This window comes from Suillus clintonianus, assembly GCF_016758775.1.
Source record: "Suillus clintonianus strain FC179 chromosome Unknown DEU56scaffold_21, whole genome shotgun sequence".
In the NCBI taxonomy this organism is placed as follows: domain Eukaryota; kingdom Fungi; phylum Basidiomycota; class Agaricomycetes; order Boletales; family Suillaceae; genus Suillus; species Suillus clintonianus.
This window is the reverse complement of record NW_024539245.1, coordinates 384,876-404,557: the sequence shown is the minus strand read 5'-3', so window position 1 is coordinate 404,557 and position 19,682 is coordinate 384,876. Positions and strand designations below refer to the sequence as shown.

Genomic DNA, 19,682 nt, shown 5'->3' with positions numbered 1-19,682 from the left:
GGATATCAAGTCAGTTGTGAAATCGGTTGCTGAAATTCTCACTTCGTAACGAGCGACATTGGTTCGTCGCACTATCTGTTTGTTCTCCGAGATGGAAAAAACTGAAACCGAGTCAACCCGGACATCAAAGCAGCTACTACTTGCCATCGTTGACAATGGTAGTCAATTGCAAATCTAACGGGCCGGAAGAAGTTCAGTCCAATGAAGTCATCATGTGAATGGGTTCGTTGCAGAGTTGCAGTGGTTGCGCCGCTAGAGAGGACATGACATGAAATTGCACCAAGGATGAATTACACCTTTCAAATGTTGGGGCTCCTTTCTTCGAGTTCCTGCTCTCGGAGGCGTAAACGATCTTCTCGTACCTTCAGTTCCTCCTCTCGGATGTTCAGGTCCTCTTCTCGAAACCTCAAATCCTCTTTACGCAGCCTCAGACCCTCTTCTATCGTTGTCAAACCTTCCTCTCGTGCGATCACCTGATTCTCCCTGAGTCTCAACGTCTTCTCAGCTACTTTTAGCCTCTCCTTTAGTCCTTGGCTTTCGCTATCACCTTGATCCTTCCGGGTATCACATGTCGACCAAATGATATAGGCACACTGAATGAACGTACTAAATTGTCTGATTGCTTCAAAGGAGCAGGCTCTTGAGCGTAGATAGTTTCCTGATCATTGTTGGAGGACATGGTGGAATTAGTGAGCAAGCAGAATTGGGGTTGTTCCTGAACTGACCTAGCCTTATTTGTTGTCGTAATCTAAGTGGGAGATTTCGCCGCCACGTCGCTCGTTCTAAAACACGGTGGTCTATGTAACGTTCGTGCTAACTTGAAACTATCCTACAGCGAGCTACAAGTTTCTGCACCCTGCGTAAGTGTTATTCAGAATCTTTGCAAGGGGATATTAACTGATTCCATGTAATTAGCGCCGTTAACCACAACCGCAGCGTTGCACTTGCCGCAGTGTGTTGTTACACAACTCTTTCTGGTTATCATTATTCCCCACATATCCTTCACGCCAGCGCTTTCTCCCCACATACCCCTTCAGCCCTGTCATTACCGACGTCCGCATAATCATCAACATTCGTCATGCCTGCAGTCTGGCAGAGACATCCTCGATATTTCATCCTTGTATCCTTGGTTCTGACAGCAACTTTCTTCTTACTCAGTCCATACGAAGCTCCCCTCACCACCGACTCGTATGCTGCATATATCCGTGACAGTACCCTTCCAGCACGACTTGAACGAGCAGAGAGGGTCTATCAGAAAGTTGTAGCTGGCCGCAAGGACCTAATACAGAGATATGGCCCAACCTCTCGCGACATTGTCATGTACGTTTCACCGACTCACTAGTCCTGTTGTGGAGAGCTGAACATGTTCCAGGTTCCCACCAGACAAAGACCCATGGCCAGCATACACGGCTTGTAAGTTTTGTCGATGAAGATTTCCGTTTGCCAGAAGACGTTTACCAAACATTCTCAGGGAGCTTCTTTCCTCCAGCCTTCGACTGTCCGCACGAACTAGAGCGCATAGGTGCACTGGGGGATGGTGGAAAGTGGGCATGTGGGATGTCTCGACTGGAGCACAAGCCAGACTGTATCATATACACTTTCGGTGCGCCCTTTCCTTCGTCCAGTTTTGGTCTAGCACTCACTTGCACTTGCGTAGGTATGAACTATGAAACGACATTCGAGGCACAACTCCTCGAACGGACGCGGCACTGTCAAGTTTGGGGATATGACTATCGCTCTAACTCATTTGGATCCCACATCAAGAACAACTACCGCGCACACTTCTTTTCGTGGGGTCTTGCCAATTTTGATTCGCATGAGTCGCACAATAACCCTAAACTGTATACTCTCAAGACCCTGCTTGACATGAACAGTTCGTATGCCCTTCTATATGCGTTCTATCTCTTGCTAATAAAGCGCTCTGATCAGAGCACGAGCATATTGACGTACTCAAAATTGACATAGAAGGTTGGGAGTTTGACACACTCACCCAGATAATCCAACCATACATCTCGTCCGGGGAACCACTACCATTCGGACAGCTCATAGTCGAGATTCACGCCTGGGACAAGAAGTTCGAGGATTTCTTGCCTTGGTGGGAGCTGCTAGAGCAAGCTGGATTGAGACCATTTATGAATGAGGTACGTACCGAATTTATTTGTCGCATATTCCATTAACGTTTGTCTTGTTCAGATAAACCTCGTATACCAGAACTACAACCGGGGAAAAGACACGGATCTTGCGGAGGTTTGTCGAGCTTCTATGTTCCTGAATATGAACTAACCAGCCCCGCAGTACTCCTTCATCAACATCAAAGGAAACAACATCTTCATCTCGGACCCGCAAGATGCTCCTGGACATTCGGATGTTATATAAGCAATACTGCGCTGATCGCACCTTGCGGTGTACACACGGAAACTCCTGGTGGCGTGGGTATGGTGACATAGTGGACAGTCGATGGTCAATTTTGTGTGGATACACACACTATGGATATACGCATATATTAATGATTGAGTACATGTTGCAGGTCCAGTGCAAGACTGCGCTGCGCTGAAGCTGTGCTTGCTGTAGCGCTCAGCCTTAGCTATGTTTCGCCATAAAGGTACTGACCGCAACACTGCGGATTGCACGTGTGTCTTTGTACGGCTGTTACCTGAAATGACGTTCTTGCCAAGTTCTTGCTGTATTTCATGGATCGCATATCCGACTCCCCGACTCTCGGGAGATCGGTTTCTCCACCTATGGCACTACTCCGTGATTATGCATTATGCCAAGCAAGGGACGTTGACAGTCACATTTTAGAACTCAGATAAGTCTTTTCCATACCATCTAGAATAGCAGAGTTCTACTACCTATAGGCTATATAACTTCCTATAGGGCAGAACTGGCAGAACTGGCAGAACTTGGCAGAATATGGCAGATGCGGCAGAAGCCACCAGGAGTTTGTCTGTTGACCACTCGGAGCGCAGACCTACACTGAATGTTCTGGGAGTGCACTCCGCCTATAGTTTAATGAGTTTCTATGTGGCATTGCCACGTATAGAATCAGGTGGATCGTTTGATCACTCTTTGTGGGTCTCTTCTAGTCTCCGCCCCATGATCATCATACCAATCATCTGGCTGCGGTCAGACCAAAAGCACAGCCAGCCAACAATCAAGCGCTCGGGCCACGGAGGCCTCGAGGTGATCATTTTTTCCCGCCGATGAGAGGAAATGTCAAGTGTCAAGGGGTATCTTATTTTTAGTTTGACAGGTGAAAGTGGACATTGAGCGTCAATGCCAAAGTCTGGAATCTGGACCCCCGTGAAAACCGCGCCAAGGGGATTTCATTTCGATAAGCTTAGTTCATTCCTCAGGCTTTCTTCATCGTGGATACTTGTTTTGTTGGGACCTTAAAAACCCCATAACATAAATGCCTTGCTGTGTACAGCCTTTTCACAACGTTTTTTTCTCCTTTCTTCTTCTCTCTGTACGCTGATTGTTTGCTATGGCGGTGGATATTAACGATACGTTTGGTATGTGTTTTGAATGTGTTCTAGGGGCACAGTTGACCTTTTTTCAGGCGCGGGGTTCATCGGGGGTATGGTGACTGCGATGTGCGTCGAGAGTCTGTCTCCTTCGGCCAGGACTTGACAGTGCAATTGGATCATAGCTTGTATGGCATCACGACTCTGCAGGTACGCCGTGTTTCGGTTGTTGAAGGCGGCAGCACTTACTGATCTGCGAACCCCCGCAAGACATATCTGTATTATGTGTATTACCCCAGCGACACCAGCAGTCTGAAACTATTGGTACGTCGTATCTGATTATGCTCGATTTTGGCTTACAAAAGTGTTACAGGTTGCGCTCATCTGGTAATTTTCTTTGCGTTATGGATTCTGCTTTCCCTGAATTTCTGCTAGGGTCATGGACACTTTACATGTCTCCCTCAGTGAGTCATGGATTGGCGCCTAAATTGACATTCACTGAATTAATCCCGGTTCAAGTGTGTCATGCTCTATATTACTACCTTGTGCGCGTCAACGACAGGATCCTCGTGTATACGATTCTGATTCAGTATAGGTAACGAGTTTTGGTGACCCGGCTAACCTTGGCATTGGGGTCTGGTACGTGCTTCTTCCACCGCAATGATTAGGCGCTGAGTCATGCATACCAGGTCTCTTTTCGTGAGTCCCTCGCGTTGAGTAATTCAACATCTAACATATGGGAATCGAAGACATCGCTCGGTCTGAACGCAAGTTTTTTCTTTCCATGTGAGATTATTTCCGAAACTAACCTTGGAAGTAGCTGTGCATGGCCGTCCTCGTGCAAACGTATGTGGCGGTTTCACTAACTGTTTGCGGATATGTATAAGGAGCTTCTTTTTCAGATACTTTGCTTTTCGAATATGCCATCGTAAGTGTTTCTTTTCAATTGATTTACTTGCGTTGAATCTTTGTGGGGTAGTCACCCGGTCCAAGATTCGATGGTGGCTGACATGCTTTATCGTAAGCTTAAGCTCTCGGGTTCATATGGTGGTTTGGCACTGAGTGGTGTTTTGTCATTTCAAGATGTTGTTCGTCATTGCACACTTCGGTAAGACTCCATATACGACTCATGTAAGCAGCTCATTGATTAGAAATACAGCGTTTGGATTGGGTAGGCTCCATTTTTTCATCTTCCTCATACAACGCGCTGAGCCAAAGTAGAGACAGTCATCCTCATGTGAGTACTCCTCTCTTGAATCTTGGTGAAATGTAACGAATCCTTTCAGGTTCATCAAGAAGGAATTCAGCGCGCTTTCGGAGATCACTGTGCGCTGAAAACATGTTTGACTAGGCATCCTGCTGACGCTCTTGCAGCTCTACGCCGCCACGCCATTTGCCATCACTGCGGTTTTGTCTGATGTCTTCATTGCTGCGGCGCTGTGCGTGCTTTTGCATGGCAATCGCAGTCCTATTATTGAGTAGGTCTCAATCCCTCATTGCTGGCGAAGTTGAGATTGATAACGACCACCAGGACCAACGCACTCGTTAATACGTTGATCATATACGCTATCAATCGTTGTTTGCTGACTTCGTACGTCTCTTGTCTGATAGACATGGGTGATTGCACTAACCTCGCTTCTTATCTTCTAGAGTCGTTGCTGTGGCCGAAGTCATCGCTGTAAGTTCAGGTGAACGACGCAGATTTGAAACTGATGTCTGTCTGTCATGCAGTTTTCTATCAGCCCAGGCAGTTTATGGTTCATCGCGATAGATTTTGTCATCGGAAAGCGTGAGCGCCTATTTATGTTTCTCGGATGACAAGATATGTCCTCACCCTTTTATTCTGCAGTATATGCCAATTCCCTCCTTGCATCACTAAATAGTCGGAGTGCCCTACGAGGGCGCAACCACACTCACGCTGACAGTACGAATTTCCGCATCAATACCATCAATCTTGGTGCCCTACAGTCCTCAAGCGACGGGGATAGCAGCGGAGGCGTGCAGAGTAAAGCGACCACCAGCACTGTCTCCGCTCGTGCCCATGTAAAATCACTTCCAGGTGGGGATACCGACCTGTTTGAGGTGAGTTCTTCCTGTGCTTCGTTTATCTGATTTATTGATGACGGAGATGAAGATGGGGAACCCGGACAGAGGCGAAGTCTGATGCTTTTGTGGCTTCATATCCTCGTTGCCTGCCGACGTATCCCCATGCGCTACCATAGAACGCTGTTTTTTTCCTTCGCCATCATCATTATCATCGCTCATCATTATTTATCATCATCATGGAATTGTTCATTGCTGATATCCCTAGCACTTCTGCTGAATCTCAGTATCACTCTCGCGCGCCTTTCTTGTACTCTCGTATCTCGATACCCCCAAAAAATAAACTTATTTTCATTAATGACGTGTGATTGAGAATTTGAGATTCAACCGTTGTCGAGGAGCCACCGTGCCACGTCTGATGCATAGAAACGTTAGATAATCATTAGGCGAAAATGAATTAATGATGTGGGGTAGCGGCGTTGGCATAATGCCGCCATGTCTCCGCCAGCTCACGCAAACTCTCTAGGTCTCTCCATCATGATGTTCTCTGCTCGATACATTCGGATGAACCTCCTTCATTGGCGATGACCTATAGCGTATCATGCACAGATAGACTGATAGGAAAGTGGGAAAAACGCTGCTGTGCAGATTCCAGAATAAAACAGATCCGCGGTACCGGTGCGTTCTGTTCTACTTTTTCAATTTTTCAATAGGCCTCCCTCTGCGGCCTGCCGCATGGCGATGATGTCTGATAGGCACATTATGCTGTGTCACCTGTTGACCCCGTGTTTGGTCTATTCAAGGATAGCTGTGACTTACAGATAGGCCATCGGACACGACCGGGATGAATTGTATGCAATGCTGTGAGACGTGACCGACCCGAGCCACCTCGATTGCATGGCTGCAAAGATCTTGGGGTGGAGATCTGCACTGGAAGAATCGTGCTATGCGATTCTAGGAATTTGATGTCAAGGGAAGATCAATTCGAGAAATCTTTCTTCCAACAGCCTCGTAGCCTTGTGCTATCCTTACGGAAGATAAGTTCCAAGACTCCTTGCACCTCCAAGTTTCCCAGTTTTCGGAATTAAATCGCTGGTAAGGGCAAGACGCCGACTTGTTCCTAAATCTACTGAACAGGCGCACACATCGAGTTTGCGCTATATTTGCTTTTCGCCCCTCGACTGCAAGTACTTTCCCATGTCTTATTCTATGTCAAACGTCAAATTGAGACACGCAGTACAAGTTACTGAATCCGACAATGCAGGATGTAGTCTCGCAGTTAGGCAATGCTACCTATTGCCCTTCCAGACCCTCCTGCGTGCAAGAAACGAGAGGCTAACAGTGGAAGAAGTCCTCCGTACCTGTGGTGACATGGGTATTTTATGCACTACTTTGATCTCATATTGACAACAATTCAGTTTATCATACATTCGTCGCACGCATCCTCCGCGGTGTACCTTAAGTACTTTGCCAAGTTCTGCCACGTCAATAATTTGCCAACAACACTAGTTGTAATCCAACAGAAACCTCTCAACCATAGCTTGCCCGCCTGTGAGTCTCTCGCCATCTCTCGCCAATCTTTCGCCATATGCATCAGGTAGACCGTATAGGCACAAAGAATCTCTGACAGAGCAAGTGTCAACTGCCCTCATGTACACCAAATGGTTCACCTAACTACCTACTAGAGGTCATCATTACACTTCCGATCGATGTGGACGCAGATAGCTCAAGTACCAATTATCCTTCCGTACGATATCCACAGGGGAGGAACATCCTTTGTCACATGGATGTCGTTTAGTGGGTGTGAGAGCCGCTTGCAGTGAAGTTCAAGATCAAGACATCAAACTTGATGTCTATGATCACCTCACGATCTGTGTTGCCTACTGGGCTCGAGGAAAATCGGGACCCGTGCTGATCGCTGCACGTTTCGGATTGGCAATGACACGGTGAAGCTGACGTGGGTGTCTCCTTCTGTCTTTCTCTTTCGGCTTGATTTGAGCATTTAAACGGGACTCGTGTGCGATCCGCGAATGCCTTGTTGAACATCCGTTTTATTGCCGAGAAGCTTACAGCTCTCTCGTCAGATGGTGACATACATCTTTATGATACTGAGGACCCGTCAAAGGCGCCTCGGCTTCATGCAAGATTTATGCTGCCCGTCCATGGCAAGTCGGACGACTTCGATCACCCATCGATTTTTCGTAGTGCTGAAAGTTGTGGGGGCCTCGCGACACCAGTTGACCTCTGGGTTCGGACAACACAACCTGCAGATCGTGTCGTGGGCCGATCCTTGGTTGGGTTTTATTAAATTTGTCACGTCGCAGGCGGAAATGATTTGTCGTTCCATTTACATATGACCGACTTCAAGCCCTCGGCCGTGGCGCGTAGCATCTGCAAGGTAGTTCATGAACCTGCTGGAGCTGTGTATACGCGGCTGTGTGCCTGCGTATCGCAAGCAAGGTGAAGTGATGGAAAGCACTCCACGACGACAAAGCCCACCCCTCGCCTGGGGGTCCCCCACATCAGGCTGATGTAAGCCTGTGCTGCGAAAGCGACTCTGCAATCCCATCATCGGCTCCTGCATCAATACACTAGAAACAGTGTCTTCCGAGGCAGCATGCAAAGCGGCTATCCTCCTGTGTCATCTATGCATACCACTTTGGACAATTGTACGAGCACCGGTGGAACTTGACTACGCCCATCTTTCGGGGTATGACGGTCGAATTCAGAACTGGAAAAAAACATTTCGGTGGTGGGCGTGTCGATCATTTATGACGATGCAGGGTCCTCATGAACACCAAGCCAACACTCATCGCTCGCGACATGCCTACCTGCCTCATCTATGCGCGTCTGATCGCTCGTTAAGTGGTCGGTAAAGCGTGGTGGAGCATGGAGAGAAAGCTTGGAGGCGACGTAATACTTCTCGTCCTGGTTTTCAACTTTCTTTGCCGCTGTTTTTTCTTCAATGCTCTGTCAGGTTGATGAACTAGCACTCATCATCCAGGTTCTCCAACATGCCTCCCTCCTCCTGCATTGTATCAGCATTATCCATAGGGCCAGTGCCACCTCCACAGCACCAGCACCATCCTTGCACACACCCTCGTTCGACACCACATCCCTATGCAGTTCCTCACCCAGCACCACTTCCTTTTGTTTACTGAATTCATCATCCATCGCGAGCTTACCACTGACGCGCGGGGACTTGGCTGGAAGATAACGATGACGAGCATATGATGCACACTGAGGAATGTAACGCTGCCTGTCCTCGAGCCTATCTCTGCGTATGCATGCACTTTGCACCAGGACATCTTGGTTAGACGTGGGTCTACATGTGGTTCCTTCACCTTACTTTACAATTCATAGCTATCTAACAAAATAATATCATATACATCTGCATAGGACAGCACGAGCTAGGAGTGAGATACAATGCCTAAACCCACACAAGAGAGAAGAGAAAAACATGGAGTGACTTCCAGCAAATGAACTCAGGACCGATGCGAGGTGGGATGACGGCGACCAAAGAAAAATCCGCAGCAGTTGACTTCATAATACACGTCTCCCGTCCCACCACTTGGGCCCTGTGTTTCTGTTGGTTGTCCCTGAGACCCTTGTACCACCGACATAGGTTGACCTGGTTGCGTTGAACTGTCGGCCTCGTTGTCGACATTCGTACGTTGCATAGCTGCCGCAGCTTCCGCATCAGTTTCAGGGGTAATGCCGTACCTCTGCATCGTGTTTCAATGGAATGAAAGGGGAGCGACGACGAGAAAACTCACATCTTCATCACGAGCAGCGGCCACACCAACAATGCGTCTGGAAATCCCTACAGGAATCAAGTTGAAATTCCAATGTCGGGGCTCGCGCGTTGTTGATCGAGGTGAATTTGGAGGTCGAGGACGGAAACGTAGTGAACCGAACAAACTATGAGGGACAGCTGATGGGCTCGCAGGCGGAGCTGGTGCGTGATTTGTATCGTTGGCGAAGAAGTCTTTGCCCTATATCAGTGTCAGGCGAGAAAGAGCTCAGGAACGAAAAGCAACACTGACATATTTCGCCGAGCCTTTGTTACTCGCATGCTGTGTGGAGAAAATTGGGTGTGAGGAGATGTGCTGAACAAACAGATGAGCGAAGGACAAGGTTCATCACAACTGATCGGCGCACGTCTGTCGGTCGGACTGGACGCCCCTAGGAAAAGGTGAGATCGAGTGGGAAAGAGAAAAGGAGAAGGGCTGACTTGCCTTGGACTTTGCATCAGGCCTTGCATTGGCATCATCCACACTCTAAACCAGAACCGTTAAAAACGTGTTAAGGCGCCAATGCACATACGCACGCCAACTTGGTCGCCACCCCGCTGATTGAGCGCTGCCTCCATGCTCCAAAGATATATTTTTGCGTCTAATCCACCACTAGCAATGTAATGTCCATCACGGGATATGGCAAGAGTTAAGACTTCGTCGTCATGTAAGAGTGGATCTCCAGCTGGCTGATTGGTCTTCAGGTCCCAGATGCGAATTGAGTAGTCAGTCGATCCGCTAACAAGATAATTTTCATTAGGGGACAGACAGAGGGATGTGACGTGGTTCGTATGACCTCGAAGAACGACGAGCTCCTCTCCATCAATTGACTGCCATTTTCGGATGGTGTGATCATATGACGCAGAGAAGATGTGTGCACCGTCCTTGGACCAACACAATGATGTCAACGGGCGTTCATGTCCTTTGATCTCGATGAGCAACTGCCCGTCCTTGGACCACACGCAGATAAAGCCGTCCTCGCCGCAGCTCATGAATTTGTCGCATTGCGGAGAATATTTGAGAGCTTCCACCCAGCCATGACGAGTCTCTACTGGTGGTGCTGTTTGTCGGCCGGTATCCGGGTTCCAGCGTCGTATGGTGCCGTCTAGCGATCCACTTGCTATCTCCAGAGCATTGGGAGACCAGTCGAGGCACCTCACTCCATCATTGTGCCCCTCCCAGGAGTCGCCGACCATGATGCCCTTCCTTATGTTCCACAGTCGTAGTCTACCGTCCACACTTCCGCTCACAGCCATTGTTTCATCCGGAGATAATGTCATTGAGCCTATCCCCCCGCCATCGCTATCCAAAGTCTTTCCTACTGGCTCTCCGTCTCTTTTCCAGTGGCGAATCGACCAGTCATCCGACGCACTCAGTATATTACAACTGGTGCCCAAGCAGGCAAGACCCCATATGCTTTTAGAGTGACCCTCGATGATGCACTTCGGCACCAAGCTCTCTGCCGGACGCACTGGCTTTGGTTTATTCCAGGATGTGGTCCGACTGTTGTGGTTGACAAAGTAGGACCGGCCGAGTGGCGAGATGTGCCATTCGCATCCATCAATAACGAGTTGTCCAGGTTCATCTATGCTCAGCCATGAGTTTTTTGGTCCTAATGACACGTTCTTCGCTCACCTATTCGCACTCCTGGTAAAGGTCGGTTCCATGAAGACATAGTAAGCGTGTCGTCTTGATATCTTGTTGTACCACCCAACACCTGAAACTGAAACCATTGAGGGGGGAGCGCCTCATTCCCGCCTGTTTCTTGATGGGTAACTCAATGTTTATCATAATACTGTTGCTCACCTTCCCAAAGAGCATCCTGGCGGCGCTGTGCACCATATGGTGGTGGATACTTCGCTCCCGCTCGAAGAGGTGCAACACGTGCTGGCGAGTCTAACAGCGCTTCTCTCCGTCTGATTGACGTACTTGACTCGGCCTCTTTGCGGGGCATGTCAAGAAGAGACGATAAGGCCAGGCACGGAAGCGCGTAAATTAATAGTCGAGGGCAAGGAAAGATGGTGATGATGAATGGATCTGCTAGATGTTCAGATTTGCATGCTGTGGTTGGAGGCAACCTTGGTGAGAATACTTGTTAGCGGCAGTGCTTCTAATTTCAATACACTTCGGGTTGTTCCGTCTGATAATCACTTGCACTAAATCTGTCAGCGAGCGCCAAGGTACGGAGTGTGCTTGAGCCCAGGTTCGGCATATATCGAGACACCTGGACCACTGGCCAGAGTTTATTTTGAATGTAATGTAATGAACATGTAAACGCAGTCACACGCCTAGTCGGCGCCTCTGCAAAGTGTGACCAAAGTAGAGCATACATACAGTTGTAGCGACATTCGATGCCCAAGTCGAATCATCCGGCGAAACCCTTCTTCGGATGTGCAGGTGCCAGGTGATAACATATCTTATTTTCGTGGAGGTGTCCCACGACAAATTTTTCGATGGGCCTCTCTGCGGGATATCAAACTCGACGAGGCGATAATGGTGTTCACCCAACTGACAATTGAGTCTGTGAGTGCATCTCTGGCTATGAGCATTGTCACCCACGTACTATCAGTTTACTGATGCACAAATACTGCTGCCCTCCACACGCTCCATGCTGTACTACTCGACTTCTTGGTGCAGATGAAGCGTCGGGCGGAACGACATTAAGCCAAACAGAAATTCAAACAATGGGAAATTCGTTTCTGGATGATTGAGCAGTTGTTTGCCAAGAGCCTTTGATTCAAACAATACCATGAACTCGCAATCAGTGGCATTTGCAACAATTAGATGATCAAGAGACTGACCGATAGGAACGCCTGCAGAGTCGATGTATACTTCGACGTGGCCATTGATGATCTTTCCCAGATATCATCTGGCCATAATGCGGTGACGCACTGGGGGCCTCCGGAAGGATGACTCGGATTGGGTTTAGCTCAGTCAAGGTCATGTGTAGCAGATATGCAGAGCCTCTGAAGAGTCTGAACAGATTGATGTGATGATATTGGAATCCAAAATTCACACCACGGGCAGTTTGTTTCGAACGGCTTCTAAGTTCTCACGCAACTACATCACCTGATCAATATAAAAGCGTACATGCGCGTACGCAAACTCCATATGCCTCATCCCGATATGACATACTACGTCTCAAATGATCCCGCTTGGTGGCCGCTCATCACCGGTGCTCGTTTTTCAGCCTATTTTGTAGGTTCGTGGAGAGCAAGTGGGATGACGATGTTGACGTCTCACTATCATTGATTGTGGTCTCGCAGTTGCATCATCTGCTGTGGTGGTATATGATTGGAGTGAGCGAGATAATACTTTCTGAGGCGATCATTAATATGTATACGGTATTCAAGCATGCACATTCGCACAAGAGGTGAGTTGATGTCATGGCCTGTGCAGCCATTTCACTAAGAATGCTCTAACAGTTCGAGCTGATCTGGGTGAGCAAAGTCCTATTAAGAAGCAAACAGGATAATGCAGTTGAATCGGTGCAGATGCAACGCTGGTCCTTCATGTCCGTTCTTTATGTTTGTGTACGTCATGCTACGAGCGCAGTTGGCATGTTGTGCTGACTTCAACATATGCCAGGTGCGCTATATTGGAATATTATATTCTTTGTATGATTTCATGGCTAAGAAGTTGACACCCACTGTACTAATGAACCATATCTCACAATCAGCACTGCCATACTTTGTATGTATTCCCTGAATAAACTGTTCGTTTCTTCTGACTGGCAGCATGTAGGGTCTTTCCCAGTCCCGATGACAGATGTAGTGGGTATTTGGCGCCGATGCCTGACCTTCTCATCCTCACAGCTACTGACTCCACTCCTACACAGGGGTGAGTGACAATCTCGGACAGCTTGATGATTCAACGACACTGCAACAGCTGTAGGTTCATTCGAAGCGGCGAGTCTATGAATGCACAACTCTCACCGAGTTTTTCAGGCCATATCCTTTATTTCATATTGATGTGGACGCCTGTCATCGTCGATGCCATAGTGGGCGGTGAGTTCGCCTGCTGTACCCTACTGAGATTGAATTGACTAAAATATCATGCAAGTCATCATGATGACTCGGATATATGCCATGTATGGGCGGTCCAAAAAGATGCTCATCTTTCTCGCTGTACTCTTGCTGGTTTCTATCATCGCCACTGGAGTTGTGACGGTATTTGGAAACCTGGGTGTTTCGGGGGGTAAGCTTTAATCATTGATGAAATCCTTCAGCACATGGGACTCATGGACAAATACCAGGGGAAGCTGTGCTTTCTGGTTACCACATGTGTTTTTTCAAGATTGACACAGACTTAACAGATCTGAATGCTGATATGTTGATACCCACCGCAATATGGGAGATCGTCGCCTTTTTTCTTGCAGTATGGATTTTTATGAAACACCTCCGTGAACTGCGACAATCGCAGGGAGGATCGACCACTGGGGACTGTTTCACGGTGTTAATACAAAGTCACGTGTTGTACTTTCTAGCGTGAGCTCTGTAATTCAGATGTTGTTATTTTGTCTCGCTAAATTTCCTTGTGTGTTAGCTTTGTTATCGTGGCTTGCGTCACTCTGGGTACACTGTCTCTATATATCACGGTGCGCTGACTTGTAACTGATATCTGCATCTAACCGCTCCTGATCATGTCTACAGTACCCATCTACTTTGGGAGTTGCTGTGTATAACTGCATTTTCAACATCTCCCAGGACTTCCAGATGTGTGTGCTGGGACCACGTCTGATCCTCAGCATCCGTGAATATCACGCTAAGCTCGTGGCCGGGTCTGACGGGGGAACACACATGACATCCATTGCTTTCCAGTCTGGCGGAGATACATTGACTGGCGGAGATGCGTTGACTGGTGGAGATGCGGAGCACTGGAAACCATCCAAGTGATCAACTCCGGGAGCATGTACCATTTGATTTCGAGTTTTGTTGTGGTATTTAAGTACAACCCACTTATATAAATATGTACTTCTTTGATCTCATACATGGGCATAAATGGCATACAAAAGGGAGTAAGCACATATGCAACACAGGGACGACATCTTCACTTGGTTCTTGAGCTTGAAACTCGGCCCATCACTCGGGCTGGTCCATTGCCAGAAAGATGCACTCCCATGGCCTTGATAGATATTTCTATGTGATAGCCGTCGCGAATAGCATATATCAATTGACTTACGTATGAAGAGCCAAGTCTCGTGCCAAATTCATGAAATCTTCGATTTCCATTCCGAGTAGCATCATCAGCACTGCATCGTATCATCCAGTGGCAAACGTGATATTACCATCGGGTTTGAGCCAAGAAAGTCTCGATCTCGCGAAGGAAAGTCAAGATTCCATGTCGGTCACGGTAGAGGAGTCGTGTGACTTCACTGCTGGATGAAGTTACAGCAGGCTTATCTTTCCCGAAGTGTCCGAGTCAACGTTGACGCCGGGTTGCCCTATCGAGGTTTGAAGGCTGCAAGAAGGAAAAGGTAATAATACAGCCAGGTCAGACGGCTGAGGTACAGACTAGTGAAAAATGGCCTCAGCCGTTCTTGTTGTTGGTTCGTCAATGCTGACAGCTACAAGCTGATACAACTTGAGGACTCGAATTCTTGGAGAACGATGTTGATACTAGCCTGGCGGAGAATTCGGTGCACAGCATTAGTGGTACAACAATCAAGAACACACTCGAAGGCCAGGGCTAGTAGACCTCGAGAAATACTGTGCAGCGTGTCTTCAGAATGGATACAATGAACACTTTCAGAGACGATACGTACATATGCACGTTCTACGACGACTACTGCATTCCACTTTATTGCGAGCTAGACACCCGCCACGTCGCGTCAGAGAAGTATCCCAACCTGCGTATTGTACATATTAGCACCCCACGGCTGCACCTTGGAACTGTACGGATTATCGTTAGCGTAGATCGTTTCAGGGGATTGCAGATAGCGTAAGCTGCTTTATTCTTTCCTGTTCCTGGCGACCCCATGAGGAGGACATTCTACAGAATTAGTAAATGAGAGAGAAGCAAGAGTGTCATTTGAACACACACCATGCCTTGCCGGAGTTGTGCTAGCTCTGGGCCACCTCCAAGATGTCCAGTAGAGCACTACTGGACATCTTGGAGGTGGCCCAGATCCACTACGGATTGGATGAGATCCTGTAACAAACCCGTTAGCTTGCATAAAAACAATGCGAAAAGTACCACCACCCGTACCTGGGTGGGTTGGCCCTTGACCAGTTTTCTCCACGCGTCTTGATCATACTCGTCAAACACCCGAGACTCGGACAGCAAGTAACAACGCTGTCAATAGAGGCGAGGCGAGGCGACCGCTGCAGGAGTGTACGGAGACGACAATCATATATCGCGCTTCATCTGGCCGGGTAATTCCTAGTGTACTGAGATCTAGCCCTGATTCTGCGTTAAAATTCCATGAGCGTTATCGACGATGCATTAGACAGACACGTAGGCCTTCGCAGATGACATGATAGACCTATAATCAAGGTAAACATCCGAGATAGTCATTAGACTAGTGGGGGGTGTCCATATGATCTATAGATTGACTGAAACTGTCGAGTCGCGGCTTGTTCGCAGTTCCATCGGATTCGTAGACTAGTGAAAGTTCTTCGATTGGTAGGCCACATGGGCCATGGCTCAGTGGTATAGTTTGAAGGCGACCTTATAAATCCTTTTATACTACGTTCTCCGACCGCATCAAGCACCGAAACAAGGCAAGGTAGAGCAGCGTGTTGACGAAGAGTCTAGGCCACCGAGTACTGAGTGGTTGGTAAATGATGAAGTGGTGGGATTTCCTTTGTCATCAGACGCAGTTTCTTTCTGTTTTCCGATCCCACAGAACTTGCGCAGAGCCCTCTTACTCGTAGCTTACCCGCTGGTGAGCCTGTTGCCATCGGTAGGCCGCATAAACACGTGGCATTCACCCAATCTCTATGATTCACCAGCACTGAGTAAATCAAATCAGCCCAAGATGATCCTATCACCGACCAACAATTCGCCTCGGCAACGTGTGGACTCCCTGGTTTCCATTTTGTCCCGACAGGTTACCCTTAAACCAGCGATGAGCGGACAAGCGACTGCCGGCGACCGAGTCGCTGGACCGGCACAGACTGCAAGGGAAACCTAAGGCCAAACCTCTAGCGGGAGGCAACGGCTCCATCTATCGAGGACCGACTACAACATGCAGCAGCGACTACCCACAAGCCAGGACTCCGGCCACTGAGCCGGGACCCACGACACCCCATTGAGGACCTGCGCCACTACATGTGCCACCCCAACACATGCAACCGTCCGCGGTTGCACAACGGGAGGGCTCTCCAACTGACAACCCGTGCCTGACCACCTTGGTATATCGCGCCCTCGGATGTTCTGACATATTGGCATTGGCCCTCTCGCAATATGTCTCGTTATTTGTGTCACGGTCATGGTCACTCTACGTAGTCCACGGCCATTCTACCTATAACTCCTCGCTTGTTTCTCCCGCTTGAAGAGCGCCCGTTACAATTTGGTCGACGGTCGATGAGAGTTGGCATGGTCCTCTGAGGATCTAATTGTACCTCTGCACCACGCTGGTTTGGCCTTCGGCGTGTTACATTCACATCTCTTCCTAACTACGAGCTCTCCGATGGGGCACGCCTTGGAGCACCAACCACTCCATTCTGTATGCACTCTAGAGCATAATAATGCAGTACAAGTCCCCTGAAGAAGGATTCTTGGTGTACGAGTGCGTAATCTGAGTTTGGTTGCTTATTTACTTTTTCCGTAAAAATTCTATCATCAGCGTCCTATAATATTGTCTTCACGAACTTCCATCTCCTCACTTGCCCAAAACATTTGATGGTAACAAGTCCGTCACAACGCACCTCCCTCATATACTGCAACTTCTACGTATGCATTAGCAGATTCCATCCAAAGAAGACGGTCATCTCTATGTTCCTTTTTACATAGCAAGCAGAAATGGAACAATGTTCTAACTTGCATCTGTAATATTGTTTCCACTCCCGATTTCACCCCCTTCTCTGTTGCCCCGATTGTCAACGCCTGCGCTACTGCTCTCTCAGCTGCGGAATTCTCCGACTCCTGCAAAAAACCAATATCATGAGAGACCTTTTCTGCGTTATCTGGATTCACTCCCGAATCTTCGTTTGCATGCTCCTCCGACCTGCGTCTCGCGTGCACGGCAACTAACGACCAGTTATTGTTTGTGCAGCTGAATTTGAGAATTATCAATTGTAAGTGGTAAACCCGCCCAAGAGTGCGTTAATTAATTGTTTGTGCACTAAGCCAAGAATGAGCCTTTGAGACGATCTTTAGGTTGTTTGCCAGACGAAAGGGGGTGGATTGGGCGGAAACCAGTTGGTTGTTCGTTTCCACATCAAGGAATTTTAAAGACGCCTGCGCATTACACAGGATGTAGTATGTCAGGGTGGACATCTGGGCCATTTCGTGGTGCGATACTGAGATCAAGCATCCGCACTCCCCGTAAGCACTGCTTTCTGCGCTCACGCCTGCATCCGACCCTTCTCCGACCGGAGATGCAAACATGTCCAGGAACGATGCTACTGTTACTCTCGCTATTGGTGCTACACCAACGGGGTCGCGCCTCCAATGGTGAAATCACATTCTTTGAACTCAGCTCGACGGCGCGTGGTTTGGGATGGTGAATGCACAACCAAATACCAGCCAATTTCGCTCATTGTTCTTACTCCATGTTCCTCATGGCAGATATTTGCTAGACCGTCATGCCTGATGTGTTGTCACTGAGCGGGAGCACTTGCGGACCCCTCATGTCAAAGTGTGGTCCAGTGGAGAAGACCGCACGACAACACCATATGCAGAACAAGGACGTCTTCTTTGGCACGTGTATTTCAAAACTCCTTGTTAACTTAGTCTTAGTGATGCTGTTTCTCAGTTTCAAGCACCCTGAACGCTCGTCATGTTTCAAAAATAGCCATGGCATCAAGATGCCGTGGTGCGTAATAACTTGCAAGAAGCCTGACCGACTTATCTGCGTGTCACCTCGATGTCAGGGCCGCTTCCTGATGTTGCGGGTTATGCCGCAGACCATGCATCTCATGTGCAGGTCCCGATTCCTGAGGTGGGGTGCTTCACTTCCAATCTCATTCGTGGATGACGAGGATACAGAGTAAATGAATAACAACTACATAAATGACAGTTCAGACGAGTATATTTCGTCTGAGTCGTACTGGTCCCTCATGCATGCCTCGTGGGCTGTTATCTGTCGTTATTATGTACACGTTTACAATGTACAGTCTGGATCTAACATTAGTATTTGTACTTCCGCGGCTCGGAGGCGAGTGTACACCTCATGGTACGCACGACTCATTGCCCACTGCATCTAGATCTGACAAGCTTAAGAGCCCTCGCAGAGTTCGTTCACTGAAGTCTGCAGTGATTTAGTTATAAGCCTGCCCTCCGCGCTGAAACAATTCTTATTGCTCAGCCCCGTTACTACCATTTACCTTTCTTCATGGATCCTTCGAAAATAAAAGAGAAGATCGTTCGCTTTCGAATCCTCATCATAGGAACATGGAATGCAGGAAAAACAAGAGAGCACCCAGAAATATTCAACAGCGCTGAGGAAAAGGTGCGCATCGTGATGTTACTTGTAGTACGAGGCTGATATTGATGACTGTCCCTTCGACATCAGATCGATGCTGTCGTTTTGACGGCATCCAGAGAGGTAATGTGTACTATCAGTTGGCAACATCAACTGACATTTTCTCAGTGCGGAGAGCACGACATCGAGAACGAAATGGTGTTTCGAACCAACCCAGGATTCATCTTTCACGATTCGCGCGGTTTTGAAGCAGGCGGCGAATCCGAGTATGACAAGGTGAACACATTTATCAAAGCGCGTTTGAAAGAAATAAAGGATCGAATTCACACTATATGGTAATTTGTTGAGTTGGCGACATGCACTGGCTCACTCTTTGACATAGGTACTGCATACCAATGGATCAGGCAAGTAGGTATTTCACCAAAGGCGAAGTCAAATTCTCCCCTCGCTGCAACACCGGAAGCAGTAAGCTTTTGCATCTGTCCGTTGTTGATCATCGACTGATTCGTAACTTGTATCCTCAGCCGAGACGGTGGCGAGACCTACATGCTTAATTCAGCTCCCCAGTATCCGCAGTCCAATTGCAAGTTCATTAAGGTCGTGCGTACCATTCTGCTTCACAGCTTTTCTCAATTAGCATCAATCCTAAAGAAATTATCAGATTATTTGTCATTTCAGAGTTACACTATATGTAGACACGTGGATAATCCCCAACGTCAGTGACTCCAGCTGGTAGCTAGATAGGAATAGGATCTCTAGAAAGACTGTAAAGATATACCCAACCTATCT

The 19,682-nt window shown here is 48.1% G+C and overlaps 6 protein-coding genes across 6 annotated transcripts; 4 read left to right on the top strand and 2 right to left on the bottom strand.

Moving 5' to 3' along the window:
- Positions 1-299: 299 nt before the first annotated feature.
- DEU56DRAFT_910841 (uncharacterized protein) lies at positions 300-679 on the bottom strand (the record flags this gene model as incomplete). The annotated part of the gene is made up of 2 exons (XM_041357229.1): positions 300-554; positions 608-679. The coding sequence occupies 2 exons, from the start codon at positions 677-679 to the stop codon at positions 300-302; spliced, it is 327 nt and encodes a 108-aa protein (XP_041210557.1).
- Positions 680-754: 75 nt separating this feature from the next.
- Positions 755-2,680, top strand: DEU56DRAFT_792216 (methyltransferase domain-containing protein). The gene is made up of 8 exons (XM_041352699.1): positions 755-860; positions 916-1,320; positions 1,373-1,413; positions 1,472-1,603; positions 1,658-1,873; positions 1,930-2,141; positions 2,194-2,247; positions 2,296-2,680. Exons 2-8 carry the CDS (start codon positions 1,079-1,081, stop codon positions 2,374-2,376), a joined length of 978 nt encoding a protein of 325 aa, XP_041210556.1. The 5' UTR covers positions 755-860; positions 916-1,078; the 3' UTR covers positions 2,377-2,680.
- An 807-nt stretch (positions 2,681-3,487) lies between these two features.
- On the top strand, positions 3,488-5,868 carry DEU56DRAFT_938788 (uncharacterized protein; the record flags this gene model as incomplete). The annotated part of the gene is made up of 22 exons (XM_041358854.1): positions 3,488-3,515; positions 3,563-3,596; positions 3,653-3,677; positions 3,738-3,791; positions 3,841-3,854; positions 3,903-3,931; positions 3,987-4,012; positions 4,063-4,106; positions 4,157-4,166; positions 4,217-4,238; positions 4,288-4,313; positions 4,370-4,395; positions 4,447-4,575; positions 4,619-4,638; positions 4,689-4,704; positions 4,754-4,793; positions 4,842-4,945; positions 4,999-5,058; positions 5,118-5,145; positions 5,199-5,256; positions 5,317-5,549; positions 5,602-5,868. 22 exons carry the CDS (start codon positions 3,488-3,490, stop codon positions 5,629-5,631), a joined length of 1,056 nt encoding a protein of 351 aa, XP_041210555.1. The 3' UTR covers positions 5,632-5,868.
- A 1,761-nt stretch (positions 5,869-7,629) lies between these two features.
- Positions 7,630-8,818, bottom strand: DEU56DRAFT_754501 (uncharacterized protein; the record flags this gene model as incomplete). The annotated part of the gene is made up of 7 exons (XM_041349827.1): positions 7,630-7,774; positions 7,862-7,952; positions 8,010-8,101; positions 8,166-8,241; positions 8,342-8,470; positions 8,609-8,716; positions 8,752-8,818. The coding sequence occupies 7 exons, from the start codon at positions 8,816-8,818 to the stop codon at positions 7,630-7,632; spliced, it is 708 nt and encodes a 235-aa protein (XP_041210554.1).
- Positions 8,819-12,415: 3,597 nt separating this feature from the next.
- Positions 12,416-14,413, top strand: DEU56DRAFT_938782 (uncharacterized protein; the record flags this gene model as incomplete). The annotated part of the gene is made up of 12 exons (XM_041358853.1): positions 12,416-12,506; positions 12,571-12,603; positions 12,658-12,677; positions 12,730-12,837; positions 12,893-12,997; positions 13,042-13,081; positions 13,120-13,144; positions 13,199-13,311; positions 13,367-13,501; positions 13,560-13,791; positions 13,850-13,901; positions 13,957-14,413. 12 exons carry the CDS (start codon positions 12,416-12,418, stop codon positions 14,197-14,199), a joined length of 1,197 nt encoding a protein of 398 aa, XP_041210553.1. The 3' UTR covers positions 14,200-14,413.
- Positions 14,414-17,855: 3,442 nt separating this feature from the next.
- DEU56DRAFT_754499 (uncharacterized protein) lies at positions 17,856-19,616 on the top strand (the record flags this gene model as incomplete). Its single annotated transcript, XM_041349826.1, has 9 exons — positions 17,856-17,923; positions 18,225-18,284; positions 18,396-18,458; positions 18,489-18,644; positions 18,734-18,920; positions 19,062-19,228; positions 19,276-19,374; positions 19,418-19,493; positions 19,572-19,616. 9 exons carry the CDS (start codon positions 17,856-17,858, stop codon positions 19,614-19,616), a joined length of 921 nt encoding a protein of 306 aa, XP_041210552.1.
- Between the last annotated feature and the right edge of the window lie 66 nt (positions 19,617-19,682).

What these genes read in the sequence shown, in the direction of transcription:
- DEU56DRAFT_792216 (XM_041352699.1), top strand. Translation starts at nt 1,079, where the DNA reads ATGCCTGCAGTCTGGCAGAGACATCCTCGATATTTCATCCTTGTATCC. An exon ending in ACCTCTCGCGACATTGTCAT is followed by an intron (nt 1,321 to 1,372) that starts GTACGTTTCACC and finishes AACATGTTCCAG; the next exon opens with GTTCCCACCAGACAAAGACC. An exon ending in CTGTATCATATACACTTTCG is followed by an intron (nt 1,604 to 1,657) that starts GTGCGCCCTTTC and finishes GCACTTGCGTAG; the next exon opens with GTATGAACTATGAAACGACA.